This window comes from Impatiens glandulifera, chromosome 7, assembly GCF_907164915.1.
Source record: "Impatiens glandulifera chromosome 7, dImpGla2.1, whole genome shotgun sequence".
In the NCBI taxonomy this organism is placed as follows: domain Eukaryota; kingdom Viridiplantae; phylum Streptophyta; class Magnoliopsida; order Ericales; family Balsaminaceae; genus Impatiens; species Impatiens glandulifera.
In genome coordinates, this window is record NC_061868.1 from 45,094,850 (window position 1) to 45,108,028 (window position 13,179).

Sequence of the window (13,179 nt, forward strand, 5' to 3'; positions counted from 1 at the left end):
TTGGAGTCCGTATCATGGTAAAGGTAAGGATGTGATTCTTGCTCAAAAAAAGACTGAACACGATCATTAAATATTAACTCAAATATGATAACTAAATATAGTCCACCAAAAAATAATCATAATGGTAATTAACTCAAATATGTATTAACGTCATATCAACTGTCTCAATTCAAACTTTACAATAACTATCAAAACTTAGACATCATCTAATGAAATTATGGGTCTATTCCCTCAATGAGTTTTTTTACTAACATCAATCATTATCTACAAAAATATTCATATATTAGTCACTCTAACAATGTTAAGTCACCGATTTCATTTTTTTATGACACATACGATTTACCATAATACAGTTTTTTTCATAATGTCACAAGCATCTCATGAGACGCCCTTATAGAGTTAAGAGACTCTCAACCATCAATTACATAAATCATTTATAATTCACTAATACATCTAATTTCAAATTTATATTAATACAACATTTTTTATTTTTTTTAGAAAGATTAATATTCATTTTGGTTAAATTATGTAAGTAGTTAACCATTTAAAAATATTTTTTAGAATGTTAATTATGTTTTATATAAAAAATTAGATTAATATTTTTGCTATAATTATAAAAAAATTGTTCCAAAATACCTAAACCTGAGAGTTATCAGCTTGAGTTTCCTCGATCATCATCATTCATCCAGTAAACCCTAGTTTTTTGTAACTCATCTGAGTCTTTTTGTGATTGCAAGTTTACAATAACCATAGTGTAATATGCATGTCATGACTAAAATAAGGGTCAAATAAAAAAGTAATTTGACAATATGTGTATGCCATGACCTTTTTACACCACTTTTTCATTGAGAAATGTTAAGCTAGCTAGTTAATATTGTGGCATAAGTTACTACTTGCCTATTATTCCAACATCATGAAAAATATAAGCTTAAAACGAAGAAAAAATATTTATATAACTCGAGTAACATATTAGCTGTTGAGGGTTGTATACGCAGAATTAACATTTGAAGTTCAACATAGTTAAAACATGGTAATTAATAAGCATAAATATGATCAGCCAAACAATAAGGAAGAACATAAACCTAGTATAGTAGCATTACATGTTAGATTACCATGCATCAATCAATCATGATTCATGATCAATAGATAGATTTAAGGAAAGAAGGGGCCCAATCCATCATGATCATGAGGTGCATCAGCGGTGTTGGTACTAAACAAGTCCGGCGGCAGAGGAGGAAAAGGAGTGTGACCGGATCCAAAGGATCTAACATGGTCTTTGAGTGATCGTTTGTGCTTAAAATCAGATCCACAACAACAAAGCCATCTTCTCCCGCAGTTCTTCTCATGAGTTCTCCAGTCTCCTTTCACCGCCAGCTTCTTTCCACACCTCCTGCATGCAAAACGTTTCACCCCATGCTTACGCTTGTAATGAGTCTGAAGTGTACGGAAGTCCTTTAGAGGACGTGCCCTAGGATGATCAATATTGTTCCTACAACCTTCTTCACAACAATAGCAAGCCACCCCAGCCATAGCCCTAGGTTGTGACCCTTTCAAAGACTCCGGTCCCTTTCTATACTGAGACCCATGACCCCACATATGCATCTGATCACTCAAAACATATAACAAGTAAATTTAAACAGATATATTAATATTATTGTAAGATTAATTAATTACTTGGAGATTGTTGTAGCGGTTGAAAGTCTTGTGACAAACATGGCAAGCGAAATGGGTGAAACCGATTAGGATCTGTTGAGGAGTTGGGATCCAATATTGAGATGGTCCATTCGGATCATCGCTTGTCTTCATGACTAGCTTGGAGGTGTTAATGCTACTGCTGCTGCTGGCACTGGCGCTGCCGCTGCCACCGCTGTTGGGAAGGCCAATGTGCAAGGCCACAGTGACATCTTCTTCGAACAGGTTAGGGTTAGGGTTTGGGATATGATGAGAGAGAGCGGTGTCTAGTGGTCGGATCAAGGAGCTTATGAGTGGTAATGGCTCGAAAAAATTAAGGGTTTTTGTGGGGAGGACATGAAACAGTGATGGGTGGTCGGAATCATCAGAGTTATCATGAATAGTAGTGCTGGATGAGGAATTAGAGAGAGAAGTATCTGAAGAATCCATGTTTTCAGTGTTGAGTGATAGCTAGCTAGGTCTTTATGTTGGTAATATATAATCCATTCAGTTAGGGTTTGTATTAATAATGGTTGAGAGAGACTAGGGCTAGCTGGAGAGAGTGAGTTGGTTGAGAGGAAACCACCGGCCGAGCTCTCTTTCTCTCTTTCTTTCTTTCTTTGTTTGTTTGTTTGTGTTAAGGTAAGGTAATTAATCCTAGTAACTGCTTGTCCTGTTTATCTTCTTTAAGAGTGCAATTGAAATGCGCTTATTAATACCCCAGGTCCCATTACAACCAAAATCTAGAAACATTTCTATTCAGAGTGTCGTCTGAATGAATATCCATGGACGAACTGCATTACGACTATCGCATTCACACACTCTCTTTTTAGTATATATAAATAAATATGATGATGGAACGGTAGGTTTGACCGGGAGACTCATGCTATCATTCATCAACATATATACTGTCTTTTCTCTCTATGTATTTTTAGATTTTACAAGGATTGAGGGTTATTTTCTTGAGTTTTTATGCTTGTATATTTTTATTTAGGAAGAATGTCAATTTAAGTATCACTTTTACAATGTTGTCAAATTTTTACTCATTAAGTTTTTAAATTCTATTTTTAACTGTGTCAATTTTATTCAAGTTGATAGAAATTTTAAACTGAGTTATCATTTTGTCACGCTGTCCCTGCCACATCATATTTACATGTCTCTTTTAACTAGCATTATATCATGTTCAAACAAGACATAAGAAAAATAACTCTTCTTACATGTAACTCATCCCCTTTTCATCTCCCCAATACTGCAACCCCCATCCCCTTCTCTTCTCCAGCAAAATTTTTACAGTCAAAGCCCTCAGCCAAGTTTCCTTCAATCGAAGCCTCCCAGCCGAAGTCTAAACCATCAAAGCCTAACTTATGTTCTTGATCATTTTCAAAAATACCACCTAAAACAAGCTCAAGAAGTTGAGGTTGCAGTTCAATATCTCTAAGAACTTCAATTATTTTTTAAATTTTCAACTGCATGAAAGGAAAGTTTGATCATTTGAGTGTGAAGATCTCTCATTGTTGCTCTTGTTTTCTTGTTAAAGTTAAATCTCCTTTGACATATTGGCTATTAAAATAATTGCTTTTTTTTTCTCGAATGCTATGAGAGTAGCACTTCGTTTATATAGTTTCTTCTCCCAAGCGTATAATTTCTTGAGCGAGCGTTGATTGATGACTTCCAGTTAAGCTCATGTTGAATTCTTAAATATGAATACATTAAGACTATTGGATTCAACATTTTCATACCTATATACACAGGCTATAAGAATTAAGAACCATTGATTAATTAAAGAGTGTGAAAACTAAAATAAAAATAGAAAATAAATTTATGAATTACTTAAACTAGGGGTTCATTTCAGTTTAGGCGGAGACTTTTTGTGCTCTAGAACAGTTAGCTGCCTTCGATTATATCAATTATGAACGGATTAATAAATTCATTTATGCTTGTTGGTCTTCGATTTACATAAACAGTGAATAATCCCGGTGGTGTTGGTTTCAAAGAATTCAACTTTGAAAGTTTCGGTGTGATTTATTTGCTGATATTCTATTTTTTGGATAGTTGTTATATGTCTAATATGATAGATATATATTTGGGTTATTATCCATATTATTTTCTAGTAGATTATTTGATTGGAAAAAAATCAATAAGATTTTAATGATTGTAATTGTTCTATTCGTATCATTTATAATGTTATTATTACGACGTTTTGTGATATTCTTTCCGAAAAGTTGATGGAGTCGGTCTGAGAGTTAATCGTTTTTCTCGATGATCTATAAGCTCGATAACATATTGGGTAACGTATTATATTCTATTCTCCCTCTTTTTTCTCATATCTTGATTTAGCGTTGTGTTCTAATTTTATCATTTTTAATATTCATGTATCATTTTAAAAAAATAGTTTCTTTCCTTCTAATTTATACCCTCTACATATAATGTGAGTAGTTTTTTTTTTAACTTTGCATAGTTGTTTTCATTTTTTTTTCTATATATACTCCTAATAACATTTTCAATCATTTTTATAAAGAGGTTAATTTAGTTAATTTCATACCTTAAAAGTACAAATATCTTTGAAAAGTTTTGAAAGGGTAGAATAATTTTGTTTATTATATTTTAAAAAGTTAATTATAAGTCATCATAAATATTAGTTATTTTGATTGGGTTAACCAAGGTTTTTCTAAAAATGTAAAACTTTTCATTTCTCAATAGTTAGTGGAGATGGCCTACAACTTTGTGTAATATCATAACTCTAAGCGGAATTTTTTTATATATTTTGAGTTAATTTAAATAAATATAATAGTTTTGTACCAAATATTAACAAAATTGCATAATTTAATTGATTAAATATCAAATTAATGTGTACTATGATATCATATTCAAACATTACCACCCTAATTAAGGGATGAGGAATTTTTTTCAAATAGAATATTAAAATTAACACATAAAAATATATAACAAATAAAAAAGCAAAGCTGGAGAGTGGCTAAAATATTTGAAAATAGTATAATAATATTGTCAACCACAAACAGAAATAGAAAGGAATATTTAGTTTGTTCACACCATGAAATTAGGCTGATAAGTTGCACCCATTTGTCAACTTTCCTAATCGATTTCTTCTTTCGTCTAAATATACAAGCTAGGGCCTAGGGGTGCATGAACTAGATTTCGGGATAAACCTTAAATAGTGAAGCTTTTACTTTCTCGATAAAGCACTTTTGTAAGCAAATCTCCGCGCATTTATATATATTAATCGGACTCTATGAAATTTCAATAATATGATATATAGTCGCCTCTATTGCAACAACCATACATGTTTTCGCCTATAGTTTGAGGCATAAATTGCCTATCTTCCTTCGTCCCCTAGCCATGTTAACGATTTACCTTGAATGCAACCATGCAAGAAATGGCTATAACTTATATTTGAAATTTTGTCATAAAAAAGTTAACCATAAATGTCATTTAGTTTAACATGGCATATATATCCTTAATATGTATGTGTGTGTGTGTGTGAAAAGCTGTCATTGAGCAATTAAGTAGTTGATATTGTTTCTAGAAAATATTTCAATGTAATAAAATGTCATTAATTTGGTGGTTGTTTAATGAGTTCTCCCAACTGTTACATGCATGGTCCCAAACAATTAAAATAGAAAATTATTTATTAATCAGATTAATAATATATATTGTCTGTGGGTTTTACTAAGTCACACGCCTTTCCTTGATGATTGAAAGATTAAATAACAATAGTATCTGTAATTCAAGAAAATTATTAATTAAATGAAAGAAAAATGATATTAAATTAGGGAGAACTACTAGATTTGAGTATATTTTTCATAATTTTAAAGATTCTCTTAGGTAGTTAGCAGTCTCTCACCGCTATAATCGTCCACTTTAATAAAAATATTCTCGATGACACGATCTTGAGACATTCGTAAATTTAATCCAAAGAAATGTTAATCTTTAATTATTTTGATATTTTAGATCTGATGTAACTAACTTGTTTGGAGAGCGAAGTACTAGCCTTAATAAGTTTCCAAACTTTCACAAATTATCCTCATATTTTATTCTTTGGAATAGTCTATCTTGTTAAAGTCATTTATATATATATATATATAAGATGTATAACTGATAATTAATAAACAAATATATCACAAGTATTACAATCTTAAATTAAAGAGTACAATATACACAAATTAAACTTAAATGAAAGCATTTAGCTGTACATATATATATGGTTAGAAAAAATCAAATTCACAAAATTAATACCAAGAGAGAAGTCTTAATTAATTTGTTAGTACTTAAAAAAGCAAACAAAAAAAATTAAAGATCCCAACCAAATTTACGGACGCGGATAATAAAAAATTGAAATTGAATATATAAACGGTCGAATAGTCAAAGTGATATTCATGATTATAGTCAATTTAGATTTCGGACTTCTTTTTTCAAACCACACAATTTGAGAATCTTTATTGTTAAAATTATACCAAACAATATTTTGTTAACGATTTTAAACATTGTTAACTTATTATATACGTGACATTTATAAATAAATAAATAAAATATTAATGTCACAAATTCTAATTACCAAATTTTAACAAATTAACTTTGACTACCAAATTTTCGATAGTTAAATTAGTTACATGAATATTTTATTTATTTATTTATAAATATCGCGTAAATAATAAGTTAATTGCGTTTGAAATGTTAAGACGTTTTTGTATAACTTTAAAATAAATAGTCACAAATTGTGAAATTTAAAAGTAAAAATTCAAAATTTCACTTATAATAAGTACCTATAATTTAACAATTTTAATATAAATACTTTCTTTCTAGAATTACATATCTTATAAGTAAAACAGGATAAAATATCAAATATTTAGTTTCAATTTTCACTAATAACCTCCTACATGGAGAAGAATAAGTCTTAAAAGTAAACAAATAATAATTAAAAGGAAAGTAGGGCAGAAAGTCTAAGCTAATCATACACTTTCCATCTCATATTTCATTATTTCCAAAAGCGATTCCTTTCATATGAAGACGACCCTTAATTAATTACTTTATATTGGGCCGTGAAAGGAAAATGAAAGGCCCTTATTTTTATGTGGCCCAGTTTTAATTTTGGAAATTGGACCTACAACATTATTATTATTATTATTATTATTGTTCATTAAAGATAGATTATTGATCTAAAGCTAAATATCATGCAACTAATTGCCTTGTCGGCCGGCCAGAGAGACAGACAGCCAGCCAGCCCGGCCATGTTAGATTTTTAATTGGTTAACTCTTATAACATGTACAGTTTTGTCAAATGAATTTAATTTATTTTGTACGTCCAAAAACAAAACCCTGTTATGTCTCCGGTCGGGATGTGGACCAATTAATATTAATCAACATCGTGAATTTTGCATGTTTAAAAGGCAAGGGCAGGCCATGATTGATTGTTTGTCTAAATTCTTGTAACTTCAAAGGAATTCGTATTGTCACAAAATGAAAAAAAAAAAAAAAAAACATGTCAAACCAAATGGCCCCACACTCATCTTAATTTTACTCTCATCCCATGCATCAATATAAATTTTACTATTTTATTTATGCTGTTTACTGTGTATATTGTAATGAATTTTGGAATGGCCCATTGATTTTCGTCTTTTTGTTCTTTTCTTTTCTTTTCTTATATATATCTGATCTCACAATTAATTAATTAATTAATTAGTCATCATCATCTTATGGTAACTTTTTTCTTGAAATTGGATGGACATTAAATGTATGATGTTGTTCGATCTGTCAATTTTGTTTTCAATAGTGCGTACATATATGTGTCCACATTTGATTTGTCTATTGTCTATCTATATATTTAACTTAATTGTTATGCGATAAACTTAAATTAAGGAGACCAATATAATTATATATATATAAATATATGTGAATTCACATATATCATATATATATATATATATATATATTATGCATATGCAATTAAATGGAATGGGAGTAGAATTACAAATGCCCTATTTAATTTCTTATCTTTTACACCCACAACCGCTTCCCATATATTATGGTACCCACGGTGGGTTAAATAAAACCTTCTAATTTGGTGCGCTATAAATTAATGTCTAGGTAGACTAGTTAGAGCTAGTTTATTATAATCAAAGAAAAAAAAATGTAGCATTAGTTAAGCATTATTAATTGGAAAAAAGCTCACTTAGACGTATGTACTTGTATAACTAGCTCACTTAGACGTATGTACTAATAAAAGGTCATTTAAACATATGTACTATCAAAAATTTGTTCATTTAGCCTGTTTTAGTAACCATGGTTAACTTTTATTTTTAAATTTATATATTTATTAATTAAATATTAATATATTTTCTCTCCCCTTCTTTTTCATTAATTAAACTAGGTAATTTATTTTATTCTTAAATTTTTTATTATTTTAATATTAATTTCTCTTTTATATTTTATTTTTTTTATTAGTTTTTATTTTTTATATTTCTTAAATTCTCATTTTTTTTTTTAAAAAATTAAAAACTTATTTATGAATTTTATGTTTTACTGTAATATCTTTTTGAAGAGTTTTTCTTATTTAATTTAATATAAAAAAATGAAAAAATGTTTTTTCTTATTTAGTTTAATATAAATAAAAATAAAATTAATAATTTTTTATTTAATTTTTATTCACGACTTATATTAGTAGTAAAGGAATTGTTTTGTTTAATATTTTGATGAATGAATTTTTATTATTATTCAATTATTAATTATTAATTAATTTATTTTTGTGTTAAAGTATTTTTTTATTGTCGAAAGAATTTTCATTGTTATATTCAATTATTGGGATGAAACAATTTTAAAATAATTAATAATTAATGTGAATATAAAAAATATATAAAAAAAAGAAGAAATATAGAGTTAAAATATTTAATTATGAATGCGCATATATATAAAATAAAATTAAAATAATCAATCATAAATACTCATATAAAAATAATAAAAAATTATAAAAAAGATAAAAATAGAGGGTTCATTTATTAATAATAAATGAAAAGAAAAGAGAGGGAAAATATATTAATATTTAATTGATAAATATATAAATTTAAAAATAAAAGTTAACCATGATTACTAAAAGAGGCTAAATGAGCTAATTTTTGATAGTACCTATGTTTAAATGATCTTTTATTAGTATATACGTTTAAGTGAGCTAGTTGTACAAGTACATACGTCTAAGTGAGATTTTTTCCTTATTAATTTTGTTTGTTTGAAAAGTACTTGTTTTAAAAAAAAAAATCAAGAGATTTATACTTGTAATGGTATATTTTAAAATTAGAGCTTATTTTTGTATGATTTATTATAAAATTCAGTATTATTTTATTATTTTTTTCATTAATCATATCACTTAATTCATCCACTCAAATATTAAAATATCTTATATTTTAAAAATATAATAAAATTATCATTATATATTAATACATTTTAAATCTTTTTACTACTAAAAAATTATATATATTCACTTACTCAAAATCATCATAAATCAACACTTTTAAAGTTTTAAATAAACTAAATTTTTTTTTTTTTAAAAACTATGTAACAAAGTCTTATTTAATATTTGAATGATGGAGTAATGTATTAGTCTTAATATTAATATAAAAGTTATTCAACATATATTAATATTTTTTCTTGATGAAATAAACTTCTTAAACCTATAAAGATTAAAGAATGTAATTAGATATGGGCTTGCAGCAGGTACAAAATTAATTATTATTTTTTTTTAGAAAAGGGATAATTAAATTCTTCACACTGATTCATATTTAGTGCTGTAGCATTGGACCACGTACTTTGCATTACTTCTTGTGATCTGTTGGGTGCAGGACACTAGGGACTGCAGTATATGCTTATTATTTAAAAAATAAAAATAAAGTACTTCTACATTTTTTATTATTTTAAAAAATAAAATAAAGTGCTTCTACATTTTGTTATTATTTTTCTTTCTTAATTACTAATGTTGTTGGAATTATAACCTTATTATGATTATATCAGGAGTATTAACACAAGACCTTGGTTGGTCACGAAAAATAACTATGGCTTTTGATATGAGATAACTTCTATATAATTTGGGTATTTGTGATTTTTTTTATTTTTTTATTTGGTATATAAAATTGATTAATTATATTATTTTAATAATTGAATAAAATGATTAAATAAGTTTATTATTAATGTTTAAAATTTTATATAGAGTAAAAATAATTAATATTTTATTTATAATTTAAAATTTAATTTAACAAAAGTAAAGTAATTGTGTTTTTATATTTTATTTGAAGAGGGAAATGATTTAATTGTTAAAATAATATTGATTTGATTAATGAGTTTATTATTTTTAAATTAATTAATTAATTAAAAATTGTTTGATATAAGATATTTTAGGTTTCAAAATAATAATAAAATAATAATTTATAATACATTATTATTATTATTTTAACAATCAAATCATTTAATTCATCAATTAAAAATACTATTACTTTAATTTTATTAAATTTTAATTTTAAATAAATATTTAAACTTTAAATAACCAATCTTTTATCAAATAACATTTTTGTTTAAAACTCATCCAAATTCTAAAAACTCAACCTAAAACAAGTTCTAATTATAACAAAACTCTAAGGGCTTGTTTGATCTATTAGTTTTATTTGAGTTTATGATAAAAAAAAATTGTTTGATTTAAATTTTTTTAAATTAGTTTTTATAACTTAATAATAATTTTATATTTTAAATATATGAGAGATAATATATTAAATAAAGAGTATTTTGATATTCCTTTGGACAGAATGAGTGATAGGATAAATAAAGTGATCAAAGATAAATACTTGTTTTTTTAGTTCAATAAAAATAAATATCAAATATCTCTACATGTCTATTTGTGTGAGTGTAATTGAAATTAGAATTCAATTTTACAAAAATTGACAATGAATTTTCAGTTCTTATATCTACAAAAATAAAAAATTTGAAATCGTAATTTAATTTAAATTCTTATATTTGAAAAAATAATATAATAAAAATAATTTTAATATTTATATTATTAAAATATTATTTCGCATATTTATGGCTCAATTCTCAATAAAAAAAATTAATTCAGCATCGTGTTAACAAATTTCGATTCGACATTTTAATATTCTAAATTCAAAATAAAATAAAATCGGTTGAACACATTAATTAATTGTGTTATAAATAATAAAATAATAAGATACTTTGTTTAAATTATAATTCATAGTACATTAGTTTCAATTTCATTATAATTCTAATTTTAATTTAGATTCTTAGTTTTAAATGATTTACAACAAAATTAAGAATTAATTATACTATTCTATTCTAATTTCAATCTTAATTGAATGGCTTACCAAAATCTAAGAGTTTTTTTAGGTTGGTTTTTTTAGAATTGTTTTTATAAAAAAACTCAGCTTATCACATTTTATTTATTTTGAATTATATAATCATTTAATTAATTAGTTTTTATAACATTTTTATTCTCTTTTTATAAATTTTAAATGTTAAAATATAAAAATAATATTATAATAATTTAAACAGTTAAAAACTAAAAAAATCGTTTTTTATTAAATAATATATTTTATTTAAATACCAAAAGAAATTAACAATTATCAAACAAACTCTAAAAAAAATTGAAAAATTGAAATAATAACTACTATTATCAACTAAATATTAAAATATTTGTCATTATATGTTAACAAATTTAAGTATTTTTAATCAATAATTTCATTTTTCATATTCTAATTTCACAACCAAATTATTTATATTAGAATCCAAATATGATAAAAGTTTTAAAGAGCATCACTTTGTTTACTTTGCCTGATAAATTAATGGGCATATATATTCTTAACTGGTCAGTTTGTACTTTACCATGTGAGGTAATTAAGTTGGGCACTTTGGCATGTCAGTTTGCTTGTTTTAAATGTAAAGATCTTTGGTTTAACAATTTATATATTATCTAAAAGTTTATTGTTGCAATAAATATATATATTAAAAGATTGACAGTCAACTATACCTATATATATATATATATTCATAAGATTATTTTTCATGTTTTCTTTTAATCATAACTTGTCTTGAATAAAAAAAAAATATAAATTTATTACTATGTTTATGTTCATGTCAATTATAATGTCATTTAAATTTGTATAAAGAATGTTATTGTAACATTAAAAATAAAATATATTAAAATTTTAGTAAAATTAATATTGTCCAAAGGATAAAAGTTTTATTCCATTCTTATTAAAACTGTTTTAAATTAACTAAAAGGGAAGTATTATGTCAATTATGCTAAAAAAAATTAGAATTGAGTAAATTAGCGCAATTCTTATCATCACAGCCTTTCAATTCAATTAAAAATATTTTTAGTAAAAAGCAAAATAAAACGTTTGATAGATAAATTAGAAACTAAGCTCTTATAAAAATAAATAAATAAAATTAAGCATATATATATTATTTGTGTTAACTACCTCAACCTTCAACATTCAACTTGTTTGTGGTAGTTTTTTTTTTTGTTTTTTTTTTTGATTCATTTAAAAAAAAAAATATTTGAATAAAAATAGAAAAAAAAAATAGTTTTTATTTATTTTGACTAAATTATTATTTATTTCTAGATATTTTAATAATTAATTTATATTAAAAAAATGAAAAATAATTTTAATATTTTTATAAAATAAATAAATTAATTAATTAAATTAATAATATGATAATTAGATTTTAAAATAAAAACTAAGTTTTATCCACGGTTAAAATCGCATAAATAACAAAGGAAAACAAAGTTAATCATTATTGATGAGAGAGAAATATCATAATTAAAAAAGGCCAGCTCACATCACATGGATTGTATATAAATGATTAATAATATTGCTTTTGTATAACAAGCTCCATATATATATATATATATATATATATATATATATATATATATATATATTTAAATCATGATGATATATATTATATTATGTAAACTAGGACGGATGTATTAGGCTTCAATTCACATGAAAAAAAATTATATACATATTTTTAAGGGTGGTATAGATTTGACATAACTTCAATTTTAAAAAATAATAATTTAATTAATTATTTTTTTATTTTATAATACAAATGGAATCAAATTTATATTTATTCACATGTTTTATTCGTAATACTAAATTATGTCAATTATATATACGAATATAAATTGAAAGAAGTGCTTAAAATATTATTTAAATAAAACAATATATAGGTAATATAGAGTAGAAAGATTGATGTACATTCTTTTTATATAAATTATTATACATCAACTATTATTTGAATTATTAAGGTATTCTCTAATAATCCATATCAAATAATTAGGTTAATTGTGACATTTTGATTAATTATTTTAATGATTTGATATGAATGGAATAGTCAATAACTAATTTGAATTAAAATAAATTTTAAATATTTCTAAATCAAACTAACTCTACCAGCTCATTTGATGTTACTCTTTTAAAATTAAAAATAGAAAAC

The 13,179-nt window shown here is 24.8% G+C and overlaps 1 protein-coding gene across 1 annotated transcript; it reads right to left on the minus strand.

The window, feature by feature from the left end:
• Positions 1 to 1,152: 1,152 nt before the first annotated feature.
• Positions 1,153 to 2,186, minus strand: LOC124910040 (protein TRANSPARENT TESTA 1-like). The gene is made up of 2 exons (XM_047450665.1): positions 1,675 to 2,186; positions 1,153 to 1,602 (listed from the first exon to the last, which is right to left on the minus strand). The coding sequence occupies exons 1-2, from the start codon at positions 2,119 to 2,121 to the stop codon at positions 1,153 to 1,155; spliced, it is 897 nt and encodes a 298-aa protein (XP_047306621.1). The 5' UTR covers positions 2,122 to 2,186.
• Positions 2,187 to 13,179: the final 10,993 nt, after the last annotated feature.

What these genes read in the sequence shown, in the direction of transcription:
- LOC124910040 (XM_047450665.1), bottom strand. Translation starts at nt 2,121, where the DNA reads ATGGATTCTTCAGATACTTCTCTCTCTAATTCCTCATCCAGCACTACT. An exon ending in ACCGCTACAACAATCTCCAA is followed by an intron (nt 1,603 to 1,674) that starts GTAATTAATTAA and finishes TTGAGTGATCAG; the next exon opens with ATGCATATGTGGGGTCATGG.